Source organism: Melanerpes formicivorus, unplaced genomic scaffold (assembly GCF_026170545.1).
Source record: "Melanerpes formicivorus ecotype bairdi unplaced genomic scaffold, bMelFor1.0.p_v2 SCAF_13, whole genome shotgun sequence".
NCBI lineage: Eukaryota > Metazoa > Chordata > Aves > Piciformes > Picidae > Melanerpes > Melanerpes formicivorus.
The window spans coordinates 9,141,063-9,163,536 of NW_027142365.1; the positions used below are offsets into that span (position 1 = coordinate 9,141,063).

At 40.4% G+C, this 22,474-nt stretch overlaps 1 protein-coding gene across 3 annotated transcripts in view; it reads left to right on the forward strand.

Annotated features, from left to right (window-relative positions):
- DNAJB6 (DnaJ heat shock protein family (Hsp40) member B6) overlaps positions 1 to 22,474 on the forward strand; it is a 59,079-nt gene that overhangs the window by 16,662 nt on the left and 19,943 nt on the right. For all 3 annotated transcript variants that reach the window (XM_068146017.1, XM_068146019.1, XM_068146018.1), the window contains exons 6-8: positions 7,465 to 7,596; positions 8,454 to 8,595; positions 10,962 to 11,032. In XM_068146017.1, the coding sequence (XP_068002118.1) occupies positions 7,465 to 7,596; positions 8,454 to 8,595; positions 10,962 to 11,032 (345 nt within the window). The remainder of the gene's footprint in view (positions 1 to 7,464; positions 7,597 to 8,453; positions 8,596 to 10,961; positions 11,033 to 22,474) is intronic.

Consider the following 22,474-nt stretch of genomic DNA (forward strand, 5'->3'; position numbering starts at 1 on the left):
AAGAAATTAAAGGATTGATGCTTCTCTTGCATGAGGAAGAGGCTGAGAGAATTGCTGCAGTTACTGTAGAGAAATCTCAGGGTGAGAGTGTCATCAATAGATATGGAAAGAGATGAGGAAGAGGCTGAGAGAATTGCTGCAGTTACTGTAGAGAAATCTCAGGGTGAGAGTGTCATCAATAGATATGGAAAGAGAGGGTGTAAAGAAAATGGACCTAGGCTGTTGTCAGTGGTGCCCAGTGGCAGGACAAGAGTCAGTGGGCACAAATGGAAGTACAGGAGGTTCTGCCTGAACTTAAGGTAATGCTTCTCTAATATTAGGGTGACTGAGCATTGGAGCAGGTTACCTGAGAGGTTGTGGAATCTCCATGTTCAGAGATAGTTAGCGGCTATCTGGTTGTGGTCCTGGGCAACCTGTTCTAGGTGGCTGTGCTTGACCAGGAGTTTGGATCAGTTGACCTTCAGAGGTTCCTGCCAACCTCAACCATTTTGTGGTTGAGTAGTAGAAAGACCTAAAAAAATCTGACAAGATGTTGAGCATGGAGGTCATTAAGAGGAGTTGGGAGAGAGTGTTTAGCTCTCTTGTTTCTCTTTTACTCTAAGATACTTTAGGTAGTTCACAAATATCTTCATAGCAAATTGTATAGGTGTGGCATGTTCTAGCTACTAGGAGACTGACTTAGCCTCTATTTAGTTGTACTTGCTTCATCAGCACTAGCAAGAGATTTAACTTGCTGTCTGAAAATGTCACTATTCATCGTGAATCTTAAAGCCATGAAATTGTCATGGGCTTGAAAAGAAGCTGAGGACTTAACCTTTTGGATTTCTTAGAAGGAAGGCTGTACAGCATAGTACATAGAGCTGTCTAGCTTTACAAATGGAAGTACTGCTGTTGCAAAAGCTTTTCCAGGGATTTTGGAGCTGCTTTAGTTGCTTCTATTAGAGGAATAGTCATACATCTTACCCTGTGGTAACAGGGAACGTAGCATACCTCTGCACTAGTGACACTGAGGCATGTTTCCAAAAACATTCTGCCTCTGCTTAAGACCTGAATTTATTTATTGAAAAGCAGGTTATCTACTTCATGTATTGATCTCGATCATTGACAGCTTTTAAGATACAAGTAATGTACTACAGGCTCCACTTCTGCAGTTCTGGAACTATCAGCAGTACTACATGTACTCCAAATGATGAAAACTAATTGTTGCACAGCTTTATCCACTTTATGTGGATAGTTGCAGCATCAGTGATCGTAGTCCTTAAACCTGTGTTGAGCTTTAGATTTTGAGTAAAAGCTCTTGTAATTTTTCTTGTCAGAAATCTTCAAAGTGAGCACCTCTTAATCTTTTTCTATTTTTAAAATTTGTTTTGGCTTTAAGATGCTTGAGGTGTTCTTTAACACAGCAAAGCCTATCTACAAAACAGTTTTTCCACAGCTTTCTGCAAAAAGTGTTTGCAGCAATCTCTGCATTTATGTGAATATTGAGGGTAGTACAGTATGAAAATACAGCTGCTTTCAGCTGAATGTAGTGCAGTTAATAATGGCAAAAGAAAACTGTAGATTTGTATGTATAACACAAATCCATGTATTGGTAAATTTAAAACCCTTGTAGATTCTGCTGTGTTAAAACACTGGTGGGACAGCTTCTGTCCTGAAGAAGAAGGGAATTTATCTTCTGAAAATGGCTTTTGAACTTTGTGAATTTTCTCTGGAACTGGTGACTTTTTAAGGAGTTGCTCTGCTTATAATTGATTTTTTAAGCAAGTGAGCAAGGACTGAGGTCATGCTTTCTAAAAATGTACACTGGTGGAATCAAAGATGAACAAATAATTTGAAACCTTTGCACCTTTCCTACACTTGGAAGTGGCGTGTAATGAAGCCCACACAATGCAGGTGGGACTCTGTCCTTACTGCCACTGTAAAGAGCAGCATTCAGATGCATAATCCCTGTAAATTTATGGATGTGAAGAATTTCTAAACTTTGGCTATGAGTTGTCTCTTAAACTCCGCTGAGTTGCACTGCTCTGTCTTGCAGTTACAGAAAGTGTGCTCTCTAGAGAGGCATCTTCATTTATTCATAGAAAAGAGGAGTATGTATGAAGACTTCTGTGGTGATTTCTAGCAGACCAGTCCAGTCAGACATTTCAAATGGAAATGCTGGAGACAGCTTCCAACTGCAGCAAAGTTAATGCTATGATGAAGTTTGTCTTGTGCATCCCAAGCCTGTTCAGGTTGTTTGTCCTCCACCAAAATGGTTTTGTGTGCTTGGATGGCTAGCTGGTTAAATTGCTCAGAGAAAAGCAGGCCATTCAGTGGTAGTGGAAAATTCCTCAATTTTTAAGGTAGGTCTGATTATTTGGGCATTGACTTGATAAATAGGAAATGGTTAGAGTTGAACTTGCTGTGCTTGTGCATCTTTGCCATCATGGTATAGATGGCATTCAAAGGTAATGTTTTAAGTCTTGTTTTTCTCAAAAAGTACTAATCTCAGGATCTCTACTGTATGTCATTAGGAGAACATAGCTTGATTAAATAAATGGGGCAAACATCTGTTTGACATCTGATTTATAGAAGCAAGCAATTACAAAAGACCATGCTGAAACACTCCAGGCAGGTGGATCAGCAGTGCTTGCAACAGCTTCTTAGCTTGCAATGAGTTTGCAACTTTTAAACTTTTCTTTTCAAACAGGAGTTAAGACAGAAATACCTACTCCCAAGAATTTAATTTCATTGTGTATATCATGTAGTGCAGGATTAATGGTTGGTTTTGATGATCTTAGAGGTCTTTTCTCACCAAAACAATTTTATAATGCATCCCTAGCCCTTTGCATGAACAGATTATTCAGACCCATGTTTCAGACTCTATACTGGCATGATCCATAAAGCCACTTACAGTATGCTTTTGATATAAACAAATGATGACAGGCAGTCACCTGTGCTGCCTTTACTTGCTGAAACTCTGCAGACTGTAATACTCAAAGTTGTGGAGTTTGACTGCCTCCTTATGCAGGGGCTGTGCAGCCTTTCAACCTGTTTCTGCTCAGTGTGTTGCAGCTAGAGTGTCATCCTCCTGCATCTGCAATAAGGGCATTCAGCTTGTGTGTTGTATTTTGGCAGAGGCAGTAGCATGGCTCTCATTGCAAAGAAAAAGGGAAAGAAAGCTCACTACTGGCTGGGGAAGTAGTCCAGTGAGTGATGACTGAGCAGTGATCCTGTTTTCACAGGGTAATGTTCCTTTGCATAATGTCCCTGTAAGATTATCAGCATCTCTGGCTGCAGCCGTGCATGCATGTGAGAACAATTGCTGACAGTGCACAATTTATCTCAACACTTGATTTTCTGGAGGTGAATGATGGCATTACACTGGAATGTGGTCAACACTTTCATTAGGGATAGCATTGTTCTGTGGCTTAAGGCATCTTCCTGCACTGGTTTTGACCCTTGGGCACTTTTTCCTGCTGTCTTTGTAACCAGCACAGCTGCTTTTATGGTCACACTGTGAACTTTATCAAAGAATTGCTATGACTGATTTTCCTTTCATCTGAAGATGCTTTTTTCAGCTGATCCATTCCTCATCTGGTTCCCCAAGCACCTGCCCTGGTGCAAGTGTCATAGTAAAAGTGAGTGTCAGAGGAAACATGTCCTTATCTCCTTCCCCTGTTGTATGGTGCTTTCCTGCCTATTTTCTTTCAGATATGCCAGAACTGAGTCAGATTGGCTCAAGGGTGCAACAGAAGGCTCACAATACGAACATTAAAGTGTTCTCTTTTGGATCAGTCATTGGGTTCCATGATCACAAGGCAGGAAAGGAGAGCAGTCATGTCTTTTAGGTAGTGTTTGGAAGTAGGGTTATACTGCTGGAAGGGAGAAAATCTTGTTCCTGTGTTACAGCTAAGGCCTCATGAGAGTGGGGAGGGATCTGAGATACTTGTTTTCATTGTTGTTGTTTGACTTGTTTAGAGGCGACATTCTTTTCTTGTGACTACACAAGAGGATTCCATGGTTCACAGAGAGCAGGTTTAACGCTTTACCCAACAGAACAAGACACTTGGTGCATTTGAATTAGCAAAGATTTTTGTAAATAATGTAAATTCTTTTGGGAACACTAGCTGTAGTGCCATTGTTTTCAGATGGGTTTGTTAATGCACAATGTTTCCTGATGCTGGGGGGTTTGTGCTCCAACCTTTGAATTAATTTTTTGGCTTCTGTAACTGTAGTCTTACTACTTAGTAATAGAAAGAGTCCTGAAGTCCTTTGTTCTGTCTTTCTTTTTGGGTAACAGTTTACCATGAGTTCCTACAGAGTTTGACAGATTAGAAGTCTGTCTCACTGGCTTCCTGGAAATCTCTTACCTTTTGTTTTCTCTTGATCTTTGCTGTTCTGACAGCTCCACAGGTCCTGTGGCAGAAGCGTGCACCAACATTGTTGTTGAACTGAATCTGATACTCTGTCCTCCCATAAGCATCTGGTAATACCCAGATTAAACCATGAATTTATCTCCAGACAGTATTTGGTAATACTCTGAGGTTACAGTAGTCCAGCATTTCAGTTTTCTGAAGCTTTTAAGTTGTGTAGTATTTATATAATACTTTCCCTTTTTAGAAAGGCCTGCATTTCTGGGTGGTTGTTTGGGGGTTGGTGTTGTCATGCATGGAAATGCTTTGCTAAATCACAAAACAGACCTACCAGTGTGAAATGTTGCTATTTTACTGAGCAGTTCCTAATTTAGGGACTGAAAACATAAACAAGGGCTGAATAGGTTTGAGGTATCACTGTATGTTGGGTGGTTGATACGGTAACTGATAATGCCAAGGGTCCTGTTGCCTTCTTTCCTCAGTGTTTTGGGTTTTGTTTTTTTTTTTCTTTCTTCCCTCAGGAAAGTCCTTCCCACTTTCCTATATAATTTGTCTTGCTGATTTCAGTCCACTGTGTAAAAATTACTTGAGTAGTATTTACTGGAGAGAATTTCTGGAAGAGCACTGGAGGATTATTAGCAGCGCTGCTAACAGATGCCACCTGAGGTTGGAACATTTGTTAGTACAGAGTGCTGACCTCTTTCTGTGGTGTGTAGGGTTGCCAAAGGTTAATAAGGCATTTCAAAGTCTTGGTTAGGTTTTTGTTTGTCTAGGAGTAGACAGTCCATTTAGAAGCTGTGTTCCTAGCAGGCATCTCTGGAAAAATTTTGTGATTCTTCTTAAAAAAACCTGTGCTGCTGTGGTGCTGAGATGGAGAAATTCACTTGCAGAACAGGCTGATATAAAAATGTAGAGCTTACATTGTAGGTTGTTCTGTTTTTCTTTGTACTCCAGGTAACAAGAAAAATTGAACTATAAATAGAAAGCTTAACAGTGGGAGTAATATAATATAGATATTTGTACACGTGAGTGAATGACCTTCATAACTAACTTGTGAGTCACTCCAGCAAGAACAAATTGGACTACAAAACAATTAATTGCAGTGGATTTACTTACTAGCTGATACACTAGTCTGAAAAAAAATGCCCTTTTTAATAAATGGGCTTAGTGCTTGTTTTGGAAACAGTATTTTAGTGGGAAGTTCTCATATTTCCCATTTCCCTGCTGAAGCACAGGTTTAATTTCTCTTGTTTTGAAGTTAACAACAGTTCATCTTTACATTGAAGAGAGCTGGTTCTCCATGAAAAAGAAGTAGAAAAAAATGTTACCACTTGACTGTCAGTTTGGACTTGCTGTGGTTTATTCAATAAATGCAGAAGCTAGGGGAAGAATAAGGTTACTTTTAGTTGCCATTCCTGGCACTTTATGTCTTTGATGGGTGTTGTGTTTGAACCTCAGCAGCTGCCGTTGTTCAGCATAAATCCATTGTGACATTTCACTGTCAAGTAATTGCACACAGACCACATGGTAACTAAAAACTTTTCATTATCATATTGATTGCTTTAGTATTGTCACTGTTGCATTAAATGGTTGATTCATCATAACTTGGATTTTGTGGGGGCTATCAGAAGTGGAATAAATACCTTGGTTCTCACCTTCACATTATTTCCCTGCCTTCATTATTCTGTTGCTGCTAGCACCAGTTTCTGCATTTTTCAGTAGGAGCTTTTTCTGAGCAGTGTTTCAGACTTACCTTCCAATATTGAGTCCCCATTTGTAAAACTTGGTAAACTTTGAACAGCATTGAACAATGCTCATCCTGCAAGACTTGCCGTTGATGGAGAGAGCAGTTGAAGTGCCTAAACTTTCCTGGTTTTAACGGCAGTGTGTTTATTTACTATCTCTTGCGTGATTGAAAATTCATAGCTTGTTTTTTAAGAGCATTGGCAAAAAACATTATTCACATCATTCTATTAGTGACTACTTTTGATTAGGAAAATGTGATAGACTACATAAGGATTGCTTGTGTAGGTGGCTGATCCTTCCCCACCCCCACCCCTTTGGCAATTTTGGTTTTTTCCTTCTTCTTTTTTAAAATGAGACTATTGTCTTCCTGATGGGCATGAAACTGCAGCTATTCTGAATGACATAACAGTTGTGCTTGAATTTGAAACAGCATTTTATCCATGACCTTTCTTTCTCCTCTCTTCCTCCTGCTTGGTAGGAACCATGTATAAACCGCCATACTTTGCGGTGTAAACATGCAACAGAATACATGTTTGAAGTACCTGATGTGGCAAGTGCTAAAATAAACACTTTGAACACTTTAAGATTATGACTCATCAATCCCTGGCTTGTGCTTGTGTGTTTCAATAACTGATATAACCTATTTGGAAGTTACTTTTCAGAGACCTCATCATGGTGATCCACAATAAACCTTGACTAGAAATAAGCTTGCAAGTTCAGGTACCCATGTGCAATGTTTTAAGGTTTGTTATATTCAAATTCTAGGAGGTTTTAATTTGTCTGTAGTGCTACTCTTTATTCTGCACCTTTGGAAAACCTTGGTCTGGCAACAGGGAGTTCTGTAGAACAGATGCAGGATTTGTGTGTAGAGGTCATGACTGTGCATCTGAAGAGTACTAAATCTGTCAAATACTAACGGACTGGGCATGGTTGGCTCCAAGTAAATACTGAGTTCATTTTTTATCACACCCTCAGAGTATTATGCTGTATGAGCACTTGGTTGAAACAATACTATTTCTCTAGGTCTTGCCACTTCTGTTACCCTGAAAAATGTAAGGGCTTTTATGTTTACTCATTATTAATACTAAACAGCTAAAATATAGGAAGCAGTTAGTTTTTAGAGTTCTTTTATATCTAAAATTGAGACAGAATTTGGTCCAGGAGGAGCGTAAGAATTACCTTTTTTGTGGATTATTCAGTAGCATCAAATATTTAAAAGGAAGAATCTTAACCTGTAAGAGGAAATATCCTTTTTTGGTTGGTTTTTTTTTTTTTTAAAATGAAAAATCCCTGGGTGACCATTTAATCAATACAGAATCATGTGGTAATACTGACTTGTTAAGTGTTGTCTTCTGTTTTGCAGAAGACCCTTTTGAGGACTTATTCGGAGGTAGACGAGGTCCAAGAGGAAGCAGAAGCAGAGGTGGTGGATCATTTTTCTCTGCCTTCAGTGGATTCCCTGCTTTTGGAAGTGCTTTCCCTTCATTTGACACAGGTAAATATCCCAATGTTTAACAAGGAATGCAGTTTGGCCTCGCAGAGTATCTCAGTAAAGTAAGCTGATAAATGCTTTTTTAAAAGCTGCCTGCATTTGGGAGATTCTAAGGCTGCTTTTTTCACATCAGTGGTAGTTACATTATCTGGCCTACCTGAAAAGTAAACAGACCTCTACATGGTAGAACTACTGGTGTTCTTAATTTTGGTCCTACAGTTTCTTTATAGTTTTAGAATTGGTTTTGTTTTGTTTACTTTTATCTGTTGGGAATATGATAGCTTTCATTTGAGGTCCTGAAATATGTGTGCCTAACCCCTATGGTACTACTACTTAGTTCTAGGATAGTCAATTTGGACACAGGCCAGGGGTTGCTCAGAGTAACCTGTAGTCATCATCCTTTCAAATTCTAAGATTCTGGGCATGTTAGTGATACAGAACTTGCTCTGTCTGCTAGCTTGGGGTATCCCAACAGCTAAGCTACATTACAGCAAAAACCCCACATTAACTGAAATTACTAGCTTTGTCTTGAGTGGAAAGAGTTGAGTTGGAATGGTTGAGTTCAGCAGACAGACATAAATGCCTTTTCTTCAGGGGAGGGGGTGATGAATGGTATTTGGACAACACTGTGTGGAAATTGAACCGTGGGGTCCATGTGAGAGAAATTGACAGGGTTGCAGCCATGCTTTTTATTCTCAAGCTAGTGCTTAATGCCATCTAGTCACTTGTACTGTGTTGATTCAACCAATTAATGGCACCCTGAGGTTAGGGTGTAGTCTGAGTGGATGGTAAACTTGAATCCCTCTGTCCCTGACAGCATCCCATTGACATTTTCAGTCAAATACGTTCTTTCCCGATAGGTTTTACTTCGTTTGGTTCATTGGGACATGGAAGCCTTACTTCATTCTCCTCTACGTCATACGGTGGCAGTGGGATGGGTAACTTCAAATCAGTATCAACCTCAACTAAAATAGTTAATGGCAAAAAAATTACTACAAAGAGGTAAGTGATACAAATATACTTGCATGAAACTTTGTGGACACAAGCACAGCTGTAAATAGATGCATGTAATTATACTATAAATACAGTGATATGTGTTTCTACTTTTGCTGTTGTGATACCATTACTTGAGTTTCTCTGAATGATTTAAAAACCAATCATTTGAAAAGTTTTATTGGGCTCTCTGACTCTCCTGGGCATTGCAGAGTTACTTAAAGCTGTAGCCTGTGAAAATGAGAAAGATCCTGCTTTTCTCTAAATTCTTGGCAGTTGAGGAGGATTCAGATCCTTAGACATGCTTTCAGAACTGCCCTGATCAAACATGAAGGTTTGAAAGAGACCTGGCAGCGGAGCTCCTCCAGGCCTTCAGATGTATCTTTTATTATGGTCCCTGACAGCTGTCTGCCACGTCAGCTTGTGCTGGATGGGAAAAGTATGCTGAGTTCCTGTTGATTCTGAAGCTTTTAACTGGGGACTGGGAGGACTTCTGGTGCTGCAGACATGATAGAACATGAAACCGTGTTCCCTAACATCTGCTCTAGTTTGCTCTCCTAGGCAGTGTTTGAGTGATGTTTTTATATAACAGAGTCATTCTCTTTTATCTGTTAAGTGAAATAAACAACTGAAACTTGCTTTGGAGAAAACTTCCTGTTTGGAAAGTGAATTTACAAGTACTATACACAGTATACAGTTTACCTTCTCACTATTTTGTGCTTGTGGTGGGGAAATTGCTGTATGCACTGGAGAAACTCAGTTTCGCAGTGACCTACATGGAACATTGTGATCTCTGAGTTACAGGAGCACTGAAGGCTGTTTCAGTACTAAAAGGTACTGACAAGCAAAGGAGAGCCAACTGTTTTCTTGGTAACTTGTGTCAAGATGTGGTTAGCCACATCTAGGAGGATACATTTACTGTCTCTTGGAAGTCCTGTTACTTTGTAGAAGGTCTGCCTATAAGGTAGCTACCTCATATCCCAGCACACCCAGTGAAAATCATCTCTGAGTAATTTACTTCAGGCAAGAAACTCTTCCCTTGGCTTTTAATAGGGGTGTATTCACTTCGGGAAGTCTGACCTTTAGAAAAAATTGTACTCATCCATGTGGTTTTCTCATTTGAATCATGAGGGGAGAATACCCAGTTAGTTAAAATTCAGGCAGAGATTATTCTGAAAATAACTTAAACGTTCTTTATCTTTCTATTTTTAAACCAACAAAAAACCCCAAATGCAAAGAGCTCTTTGATCTCCCCTCCCAGTCAGAGATGCTTAAATTTTGCAACATACATACTGGTCATAAACTTGGTATGCAGTAGGTCTCCAAGTTAATTGCTCTGAACAAAGGAGAAGCAGATTAGACTGTCTTGTGTGCCTTACATCATGCAGACTTGTGATTGTGTCCAGGCTAGTACGCATTTAACAAATGGGTAGGTACTAAATGCACTGTCAAAATTTTACAGTTGATCTGTCAAAAGGCATTTAGTTCTGGGTAATAGTGTAGTGTCAGTGCAACTGTGACAATGAATGAGGTGACAGCTGTGACTCTGAACTCTACAAACTGGAGGATTCAGACAAATTTCCTGCTATAAATACCCAGTATCAGTAGGGGAATGCAGATGGTTACTGGTCACAGCCTCTGTGCTGTTTCTGCCCCTGTACTCTGCATCGGTTAGGCTGCACCTTGAGTACTGTGTCCAGTTCTGGGCCCCTCAGTTTAAGAAGGACGTCGAAACACTTGAACATGTGCAGAGAAGGGCAACAAGGCTGGGGAGAGGCCTTGAACACAAGCCCTATGAGGAGAGGCTGAGGGAGCTGGGATTGTTTAGCCTGGAGAAGAGGAGGCTCAGAGGTGACCTCATTGCCCTCTACAGCTACCTGAAAGGTGGTTGTAGCTGGGAAGGGGTTGGTCTCTTCTCCCAGGCAACCAGCACCAGAACAAGGGGACACAGTCTGAAGCTGTGCCAGGGGAGTTTTAGACTCGAGGTGAGGAGAAAGTTCTTCACCGAGCGAGTCGTTCGTCATTGGAATGTGCTGCCCAGGGAGGTGGTGGAGTCCCCATCCCTCGAGGTGTTCAAGAGGAGATTGGACGTGGCACTTGGTGCCATGGTCTAGTCATGGGGTCTGTGTTGATAGGTTGGACTCGATGATCCTCGAGGTCTCTTGCAACCTTAGTTATACTGTGATACTACTGTGAAATGCAAAAGCTTGCCGACTGTAGTTGCATTAAGCAGGCAGTATGCTCCATTGTCCTTCATTATCACAGTATCACGGTATCACAGTATAACTTAGGTTGGAAAGGCCAAACCCCTTGGTCTAGTATGCATTTCAGAACTGCTTACAGCGCTTCACAATGGCTGTGGTTTTGTCCTACAGGATTGTTGAGAATGGACAAGAGAGAGTAGAAGTTGAAGAAGATGGCCAGTTAAGGTCGCTAACAATAAATGGTAAGGAGCAGCTGCTACGCTTGGATAACAAGTAATTCAACGCACGCATTTAACAGAAATTTTAAGCTATAACAGCCACCATTTGAGGATTGACAGGAACATTTTTTGAAGATTTCAAACGAACTCAACTTTCTGTATATCTGTACTTAAGTAGTATAAATAGCTCACAGAAGCTCGTATTTGTCATAGACTTTTGAGTTGATTGTCGGGACCACACCAATTGGACCATTTTGTTGTCCTTAAAGCTGTTAGAAATTTCTGTATGCACTTTTCTTTTTATGATATATATATCTATGATCCAGGTCAACCATGGTCCTTCAGTAGCTCTAGGGCAAGATGTACACTAACACTAGCATGAATCTTGCTTTTTTATTTTCAATCTGAAATGTGAGCCAAGTAGTAGTTTAAGTCTGCTGTGAAGTTAAACATTTCCAGGATAACCTTTTTGGGTTTTTTTTTTTTCCCTTTTTGATAATTTCAATTTTCTTTTTTTTTTTTTTTTTTTTTTTAGTTTATTATTATTATTATTTGAAATGTTTAATAGTGAACAATGTTAAGACATTTCTGGTAATGCATTTCTGGTTTCAATAAATTAAGGATGTTTTCTAGTTGTGCATGAATGCAGACAACATAGTCAGTTTTAACAAATGTTTAACTGTGTAATGTAAGCAAAAGGCAAACAAAAGTGGAGGCAGTAAGCTGAGTCTTTTGTTACTTGCTAAACACTTAATTTTCAAAATGAATAAATGCTGATGTTTGTGGTGCATTCTTTCATGAATGGCATTTGTAACCTCCTTGTGTCTGTGTGTGATTTGGGCACCTTGGGAAAACAGTGCTTTTTATTTTTTTTGTCTCTTTTCTTTTTTGTTTTTCTTACTACCTTTTTTTCCCTGGTTTGAAGGATGAGGGCCTTTGTTCTTTGCAGATGTTTTCTTCAGTGTGACTGAAAACATGACACTTAGTTTCTTTTCTAAACCTGTATGTGAAGCACCTATTTTTAAGAAGCATTCAGAGGCTGACTCTCTAACTCCATCTTTTGCCCTAGTACAAAATTACTATATTTTTTTGGTTTGGTTTAGTCCTAAATTAACTCTGTTTAAAAAAATATAAGAATTTCTAAAGTTTTAAGTTCTGATTCTAAAGTTTTAAGTTCTGATTCAAAGATTTAAGATTTGGTTCAAAGATTAAACTGTGCTGAAGACAAATGTACAGGAAAACATTGAGTAACATCTGATAAGCTATTTTTGTTTTTGTTTCTTATTTTGAGACCAAACACAAGTCCTTTGAAGAAGATTTGGACAGAGTTATTAACATTAAACCATCTTCCTTTTAGTCATAAACCCCAAATTGAAAAACTAATGAATGCCTTTTGTTAAATTAATGGGCTGAAGCAAAGCATTAATTTGAGCTAAGACCAGATTTTCAAAGCTTAGTGAAAGACTTGGTTTCTGTATGACAGAGAGAAGGCATGCAAGTAACTATTGGCATATGTTAACACCTGTCAGGCTCTGAGTAATTTCATGCATAAATCATAGATGTGCAGTTTTTATGTGTGCCAGCTTTGAACATCTGGCCTTCATGAAGTTCTTTAGAGTGGCTTAGTGTTAAAAAAAAAAGCATGGTGTTTTCAAATGATCACTTAATGCCTTCTTGCTGAACACCATCTGCTTTGTACTAACAAACGTGTTGGTTATTAAATACATTGAAAAGATTTGCTCCTGTTTATCATGCAGGAAAACAAATTCAGCTTAACCCAAACCAACAGCATTGCAAACTATTACAGCAGAATTTGTGTTTGCAGCAAAGTTAGTGTATCTTACTGGTGTCCCTCTGCCGTTAATGCTGATTTCATAGAACCAAATGAAATAAGAGGTAGAAGAAGAAATAAACATGTACCTTTGGTTTTGGGGGCTACAGAAGTTATGTACCTCTTCAAGTTCTTTGCAGAGTTCTTGTAACTTCAGTGTTGTGTTTTTGATGTAGAAGCACAAACTCAGTTTAGAACTAAACTGTTTCCTTGTTAATGCTGTTTCTTTTTTTCCTTCCCCATGTATGTTCCTTCTTGATCCAGATAACTAAACAGACAATTCATTTCAAAATCTGGCTTTGTTGTGATGTCTTGAGTTACTAAAAATGTTAATTTATAGGACATAGTGTACTCCTTTAAGTTATGTAAACTGTAAAAAGTGCTTCAAAATTGGTTAAACAAGTCAAATAAAATTAGGACAATCTGGAGTTGAGTTTGAATTCCTTCGTACTATACCCAGAAGTTTTACAGTGAGCTGCCAGACTTCACCACATGTTTTAATCCTAGGTAATCTTGTAACATTTAAATTGCCTAGATCAAGTGAAGAACACAATTATAGCATAACTGCTAGTGGCACATCTGTACCCACACGCTCGCCTTAGATCTTCCTACCCAGAAAAGTGTGGTCCTTCTCGCAGCATTGCGTATAAACAATTCAATCCAGGGTTCCATGATGAAATCTTTTAACACTAAATTTGCTAAAGATCAGATGTTTTGGATAGTCTCTTCTGCCTTCAGATCCCTGAAGCTGAATATTGTCAGAGCTAGACAAAATAAAGCATTAAATGGCAATGCTGCACTTTCTGGGTAGAAAGTAAAAACTGGCAAACACAGAAGGAAGAAATGAGTTGGTAGAAGGCATAATCTATTAGTGAATCAATTTCTACAGTAGTAAGCAAATACCCATACACCAGCATTTGAACAGGCTGGGGGTTGAACTGGGTAGATACATGGACTTGGCCCAAGTACAGAACTGGACTGGCAGTTCCAGTTGCAAATGTAAAAAACTGTCTTCTTGCACTTGACCTCAGCCAACAGTCTCTGCTTTTTTCACCATGTGGAACACAGGGTTGTTTTTTGAAACACCACCACATCTGACCTGTTTAAAATGCAGTTTCTTGCATCTAACATCTTTTTTAATACAAGAAGTGAATCCTCATTACATGTTTACTGTGGATCCAATGTGAATTCTTCCTGCTATGTTATATATTCAGAATTTCTTCTTATTTGTGCTGCTGAAATTAGTTTTTTCTCTCATGAAAACTCACTCCCTAGGTTGCTCTGAGAAATGTGATGTCATTCTTTACTAATACGTTAACTTGCATGGATGTACAAATGCTACTCACTAGAAGTAAGGGATCATCAAGGGCAGCACATTTTCCTAAACTTCCATTTTGGCCAATACATCCCAAAATACTTCATAGCAGGAAAGGTTCAACATTCTAGCAAATGCTAGGCTTCAAAAGTGCAGTGGGATGAGGAGGCTTTCAAAACCAAGCGCTGTTTGATTAGAAGTATCGTTTCTTCATGCAGGAGGGATTAATTCTGAAGGTTTAGGGACACCATCCAGTTTAAATGAAACTTCCTCCAGTGGTTTGGAAAACTAAGATGGAGTTTTTGAACCTCTTTCATGCTCTGCTTCAAAGTTCACTGGTTGAATACAGTAACTTTGTAATGCTTTTTCTTGGTGCAGCTTCTTTGGTCTCTTGTGCATGGCAGTAATTTCAATGCAACACACCATAACACAAGTTCTTCTTTAGATTGCATGGCATCTACCCCTTTCTCTTGGCTTTACTGAAGAAGTTTGGATTATTGCCTTAGAATGCTTCACATTGTAAAATTGCTTCAGCTATTGGTAGTTCTTGGTTCTTAAAACACCTCCTGAGAATGACAGGCACTGTTTTGTGGTGTAAGTGACAAAGCTGCTCTACAGAGTGAGTGTACATGTGCAGTATACATTTGTAAGATGTATGCTGTATCAGCTTGTGGTTAATTGATGGACTGGGTCTTAGAATGCTGAAAACAAGAATGCAAAAGACTTAAAAATCCCCATCATCTCAAAGCCCTAAGGGTTTTTCTCTCTCTGTCAGTGTTTGTGTTCAACTGTCTTGTTTGCTTGCCCCCTTCAGCGTATTGGTGTCAGGTTTGTCCTTTGTAATTAGCTGTTCTGCTGTGTCTCAGACCATCTTGGTGGTGGTCCAGTGGTAAAGATTGGTTTTATTTTCAGAAATATGAATTCTGTTCCTGAATCTGCTTCTGTTCTGCTTGAGAAATGAGTTTGTCTCTTATTTAGCCTAGTTTCTGATGGTAATGGTGTGGTGCTTACTGGTAAAGATGACTGCATTGCAAAATGAGTGCTACAGCTGTGGGATGCTTGCGGTCAGAGTGCTTTTCACAAGTGCTCAGTGTTAGCACAGTGCTTTAATTTAGTAACAGAATGCTTGTTAACCTTTTTGTGGAAGCGGTTCTTAGTACTTCTGGAAAACCTGTCTCTTTGGTCCTGATTTGTGAATGTCTTGATATTTAGCCTCCTTTTTCAGTCGTGTTGTTCTTGCAAAGTAGTTGACAGATTACTGATGTCTGTATTGGAGTCAGCAGTGACCAGAACTTTGAAACTGTACTAATACAAGACGAAGCTTGTTTGCATTGTCTGCTGCCTCTGGTCTTGTTTACTTTGGGACTGAACTGTGAGGGCAGACTTGCTTTATGTAGTACTCGGCAGAGACAGTTTGGGTTTTCTTCTTGTTGCTTGTCTGCAAGTGGTTGTTTTAGGTAAAAAGCTTTTTATCTTCCACCCAAAATGCTGAAATGGTCCTTATGTTGCAATAGTGTGGGAATGAAGCTTGTTTACTTGGTTAGTCTTACAAATTATACTTTCTGAATGTGTTCTTTTAGTGGGATGCCTGCTTGAACTGCTGCTTTGGTTTTTGGGGGAAAAAAACTGTCCTGACTAGAATTGGTTGTTGAGTGGAGTGCACTACCGATAGGCTAGAGCAAAAAATGTTTGCTTTATACTCTGCTACCCAGGTCATGTGTTCACAAAATGGTAAACCTCACTTTTGGGCTGCTGCTGTCAGATTAATTAAAAAGAAGAAGGGGAAAAAAAATAAAGTTAAAATACTGTGACCATCTGAGCCATAACCCTGAACCTGTGCAGGCTGACTGCTGATTTGAACTCACTGAAACTTCTCTGAAAACTCAGTTCTGGCAGACAGAGCACTGGGTTGGTGTTATCTTCCTTCTGGCAGATGTTAGCAAGTTAATTGAAAAGCTTTGTGAGTGCTGCATCCTTGTCATGCTTACCACGTCCAAAATCCATGTACTGGTTTGGATGTGATAGTACCCAAATCTGAAAACCATGAAGTCCTGGGGTGAGGTAGATTGCACTGGTGGTCTGAGTGCTAATTATATTCCACCTAAAGGAAGCTGAAGACTTCTGCCTGAGAAGATGGCAGCTTTGAAATATAATGGTGGGGATTAAAGTAGATTTAATTGAGAAGATCAGTAAAAAGCTTTATTTAAAGGGATGCCATTAGTAGAATTTTCTTTAGTTCTCTGGTGTTGTAAATAGTGCTGTACTTTTCAGCATAGTGGACTCATTTTAAAATCACCACAAATAGATAGTTGTTGAGCTTTAGTTAAAATTAACAGTCAGGCAGATAGATTTAATGGTTTTTAAGGCTCTATCACAATAACTCTTAAAACTTTACTTTGTCCTGTAACTCATCCTTTACACTGAATCACAATGAGAGCTTTCATCTATTCTTTTCAATGCAGCCAACTTCAAAGGGGAAAAAAAGCCCTGCTATCTTACCAGCTGAATCCTTTCCTGCACCTGAATGTTAATTCTGAGGGAGATTAAATATTAACACCTAGTCTGTAGAGGCTACAGGAAGGATGTTTGTCTTGTATGTGGTACAGCAAATGACGCAGTACCTTGAGAAGGTTTTGGTTCCTCATTTTATTGACAACTAAAAATCAAATACAATATCTTCTGCATTGTTTCTTGTTTGTAAATGTATTGGATTGTTACTAGTTTGGAGAAGGCTGAGTGACTGGTCCCAGGAACCACATTGTGGAACACAGGCTTGATGGTCAGGAGGGAGAATTATTTTGGCTATATCTGTAGTGGAGGTTCTTGAAGCTGTTAATGTAACAGCTAAAGATGCAATACAGCAGCTCTGGAGTAGGTTTCTTCTGTCTTGGTTGCAGTCACAAGCGTCAATGAATTGGGTTGTGAGAGGGGAGTTTACCTGGAAACCAAAAATCAATCCTGTAGAGGCTTTTGACACATCTGGTAGAGAAGCTGGGCAGATCCGTTAGTCTTGATTTCTCTATGGGAACGCATGCCCTGTGCCTGTTCATCTTTGTAACTGTAAAGTAACTTTGTAACTAGTAAAGTGAGATTAACTTGGGTATTTATCACAATCTGCATAGCTGTCACCATTGCCCCTTCTGGCAAACTTTTTTCCTGAGCATGTATTTCAGCCTTTCAGTCTTTACAGAAACTAAATCTGAATTTGTCATCCTGTTGCCACCCTTGTCTTACTCGGCAGCAGAACACTGCCTTGCTTTTGTGAAAGGGCATGTTCTGGAGTATCAGTCTCCATCATTCTTCTTCCCAAGGGAGCTAGACTATGGATGTTTCACAGTTGCTTTGGACTTCTCTGTGAAATTAGTTCTGGAGGAAAATGGAGCAAACTCACATGTCCAAGGTTAAGCCTTTCCTCCAGTCTCTCTTAGCCAGAGTTGGAAGATGAGTTGCCTTCAGAGGACTTTGTCCAGGCTTTCTGTAATAACACTGACTATTATCAGAAAGCAGTTTGGTCCTTTGATTTATTTGGACGTGACCTGCCATCACTCAGACACCTCCCAGAATTAGTCTGCTGATCTCAGATCTATGCATTTCTTACTACTGGGTGCTTACAGGAAATGCAGGCAGGTCCTTATCACCAAGTGTGCTGCCTTTCAGTAGCAAATGGATATTATTCAGGTCTTCCATGCAAACTGGGAGCTGGATGTTAAGAGAGCAGTAAAGAGCTTGAAATTCACTTAAAGCTGTTTTGGGTGCATCTGGTATTTCCTGCAAGCTCCTGAATGAGTGCAAAGAGGTGGGAAATTTTTCTCTTGGAGATTCATGCTCGATGAGTTAGAACAACCACTAAAATGTTTCTTCCATTAAATACCTCTAGTGCTGCTTCTGTCTTTTGTATGATTGGATGTTTTACCCCCAAGAAGAGAGATATGGAATCACAGAATAGTTTAGGTTGGAAGGAACCTCAGAGGTCATCTACTCCAACCTCCCTCCATGGGCAGGGGCGCTTCTCAATTAGACTTGGTTGCTCAAGGTCTTACCTGGCTTGGCCTTGAACACCCTCAGGGAAGAGGCATCCACAACATCCCTAGGCAGCCTGTTAGAGCATCTCACCAGCTTCCTACTGAAGACCATATTCCTAAGCTACAGTCTAAACCTACTCTTTCTGAGCTTAAAACATTCCCCCTCATCCTGTCACTAGATGCCCTTATGAAAAGTCCCTCTCCAGCTTTCCTGTAGGGTCCCTTCATGTATTTGAATTCGTGAATCTTAACATCCTTGCTAGACACAACGTTGTGACTTTCAGGGCTGAAACCAGGGAGGGAGAAGCAGGAAGCCAGCACAGCCTGCTTTGTGCTGGTGACATAGATTTCAAAGACTTTTGGCCTTTGCCTTTCTCATCATGCAAAATCTGATCATGAGTTACCTCACTGAATGCAGCAGGGGTGGGCATTTGCCTGGTCTCTGCTGGCCCAAGCTCAGTGCTGCTCTGGGGGCTTGCTTCCTTGACAGTTCAGGCAAGGGAGGTGCTGCTGCAGGCAGAGGATGGTGTGCCAAATTCCAGTTTGGTTCTACAAAAATGTGTACACCAGTAAGATAAAACTGTGCATGTTAAAGGTCACCTTGTTTGGAAGAAGGGTATAAACATTAGTATCAGGCTAGACAAATTCAAAAGAGAAGATAAACATACGTTTTTAACACATGGGTGATTTAGCTGTTGGAAGAACCTGCCAAGAGAAGTAGTCACTCTGCCTTTCAAAGACTAGCTTTCTGGAAAATACAATTTAGTGGGGATGAGTTTTTGGGCTCTACAGAGAAGTAGTGGAAATTCAGGATTCTGGGACACACATCAAGGTGCAACACAAGGACACACTGTTCCTTCAGGCTTTTCTTTGTAATCTGAGTCTGAGCTTCTTCCCTCCCTCTCCTGACATGTTAGTATTAAGGCACATGACATTCTCTTACCATGGTTTTGAGGCTGGGGATGCTTTTGTGATAGAATAATTTGAGGGATATTTGTGGTGGTGTGTGGGGGCCACCTTGCACGTTGGGAGGTGCTGGGGAAGCAGGATAGGTGAGAAGAGAGGAGACAACACCTGCATCTAGGGCACAGATACTCATGACTGACTGAAGCATCCAGTTTGGGATGTGTAGGTGCTGAGAGTGGACTTCATGTGGGACAAGACTTCTGGATCTCTTAAGGTAAGTAGCTGCTTTATTGTAGTGGAAAACCGGGTGTTTAGTGACGAGGAGAAACCAGGGCAAGGGCAGGGATGACTGTCCCAAGGAGTTTGATTGGGAATTTGTATTACAGTGAGCCCTTGTACCTCTCCTGTCTTCTCACCAACAACAGACTGCAGAGCTTGAGAGACTCTTAACTTCAGCTCCAGAGGTGAAGATTAGAAGGTCTTTACCACTGCTAAGTAAAAAGACAATCCTGTGTACTTGCCCCACACATTCATATTTTTGAGGTGTTCTACTGGTACATGACTTGCAGTACCTTTTGTAAGGCGGGGGCCTGTCTAAAGTATATCTGAAACACTGCTTTTGATCTATCTTGGAAATATTAGCCTAAAAAAAACCTGGCAGATAGTCCTGTATGAAAACCTGAAGTTAAGTGATTTGTATTGAATGCTACCCATAGCAGTTCTGTAGCCATTAATATCACTCTGTCTTGGAAAATGTCACAGAACAGAAAGTGGATTTGAAGTGCTTTCCAAAGCAGGCAGTAACTCGAGAAGATGCTTCTTGTAATCAGTCCTTAAAACAAGAAGCTCAGCTCAGGGCAATAAAACATTTCTTATGAAAAAGACACAGGTGTTCAAGCCTGCCTGTTCGTATTGATGAACAAAGTGAAGAACAAAAGATGAATTGATCGCTCTTAGGTGGTTTCCACTCTTCCCTCTCCTCCAGCGCTCGCTCTGAGATCATGTGTGTGCTTTGCTCCCAAAATGTTTATAGATGACGACGACTACATCCCTGGTAACCCTTTTTGTAGAACAAATAACAGAGCCAAGCTCATGCCCGTGCTGTGTGCTCTGCTGCAGGGAGGTGCTTGTTGCCCTGCACAGAATAGTTTCCAATAGTGGAAAGCCACTTTCCAATACTGGAAAGTGTAACAGCTTTTACGAAAGCTTTTTACAGCATTTTGCCTTACGCCTCCCGGCTTCTCCTGAAACAAAAAGCCAGCCCTTTGTTCACACCAGGCTTCAGATTCAGGTCACTGCTTTGTTTTGTGAGTGTGGAGGCAAAAATCTCTCAAATGATCAGTGTCCCTGGTGTTGAGTATGGATCCGCAAGTGGCTCGGAGCCAGGGTTGCAACTTTACTGTAGGACAGATGGTATATTGCTAACAGAGGTCAAAGCCTGGCCAGTTTGCTATCTTTGTGACAGTTCTGATGGATCTTCTTTTAAAATACAGGCCCTCACATTTTTAATTGAAGTTGTGATAGAGATGGCCACTCTGAGGCGTTAGCTGAACTCTCATCAATGTCATGCACATTGGTGTTACACCGGCCCGGGTTTACTGATGGGCTTATCTTCTTCATAGAAAGTCACCACTGTGAAGGATTTTGCTAATGTTTTGCCTCATGGAAGGTGAAGTTACTGCCTTGCCTGCTGAATTTTATTTCAAGTTCACTATTCAGTCTTGAGTAAGCAGCTTTTTTTTTTGGTTTTCTTTAGAAAACCAGTTGTTAATGAGTTTATTTAGTATCTTTCAGAATTACTGCAAAAGGAGATGGTTTCTGCAGAGGTACTGGGCTGTATCCAGTACCAAGAGTGCAGGCAAGGTCACAATTTTAATTAACAAGTGATGAAATGTTCTCAAAAGTGTGATATCTCAGAGATTTTATGTCAGTTGCTGGCTTGCCTAGTAACAAATGTAGGTGAATGTCAGTCTTACTGTTGTGCATCTGTTCTAGTTTCCTGCCTACCACAGTGCAGGCTGCAGGACCCTTTCAACCCCACAAAGGGAGCAGCAATGATCTTACAAGGCTGAGGAGAAATGCTGTAGTGTAAATGAAGTTTGAGATCTTCAGACTGAGTAAAACTCTTAGCAAGTGTTTCTGAGAAGATTCTGAGTTTGCTAGTGTTCAAGGGGGAGGTGGATTATCTTTGCTGGATCCTGCACTTTAGGCTACTAGCAGTAGAAAATTGTCTTTGCAGTTAAACAGTTCAAATCTCTCTAGTTTTGATTTGCTTTTACTTTTTCAAATATTTATACCATGGGATAACGAGTCTGCTAACAAACAGCCAAATATTTAGAGAAGCTTTCCACTGCTATTACAGAATTAAGGAAATGTGGATATGTCCATACCCTGGATGAGCATGGAGCTTTGAAGTGTGTCCAAAGAAGGGCAATGGAGCTGTTGAGGGGTCCAGAGCACAAATCCTACAAGGAGCAGCTCCACGAACTGGGATTGTTTAGCCTGGAGAAAAGGAGGCACTACCCTGAAGGAGGTTGTGATGAGGTGGATGTCTCTTCTCTGAAATAACAAGTGATAGGATGAGGAAGTAGTCTCAAGTTTATATTGGATATTACAAAAAATTTCTTCACTGAAGTGGTTGTGAAGTGTTGGAATAGGCTGCTCAGGGAAGTGGAGGAGTCACCATTCCTGAAAGTATTCAAAAGATGTGTAGTATAGATGTGGTTCTGAGGGACCTGGCTTAGTGGTGACTTGGCAGTGCTAGGGTAACAGTTGGGCTTGATATTAAAAGGTCTTTTCCAACCAAAACAGTTCTATGATTCTGTGATTTTGAACAGAAGCTCATGACAGCAACTTCAAGTGTCAAGTTGTCCTGTCACACAGTTTTGGTGGGTGCATCCCACCATGGGCACATCTACCTCTCCACCAAGAGCTGGAGAGGTGTTTGTTGCTCCCTTCTGAAATGTGGGTGCTCTCAAGTTTCTCTGCCTTTGTGATAGCTCTTAAATGCTGGTCCTCCTGTTTTGGCCCCGGAGACTCTGTTTGGAAATGGTTGTTACTGTCCTTGTTGCTTCATCCTACGGATCTCAGAAGTGTGTTAAAAGAAAAGGTGGAATGGGACCACTGCAGCAACACAGGATGGTAACAGCCATCAGTCCAGGCAAGGGCAGCAGCTCTGGAATGGCCTTCCCAAGAGATGCATGGCCACCTTTGGTACACCAAGCAGGTACTTATGTTGCTATTCAAACTCTTCTTCTGTTCTCAAAACTCACGAAGCTCTCTTGCTAAAATGTTCCCTGTTCCCACTGGATCTCTGCAGAAGAAGCCTGTAAACTGACTGCCGGTACTGTTCCCAGGCACAAAAGATGATTGTAAGTATGCCTATTGTTGGA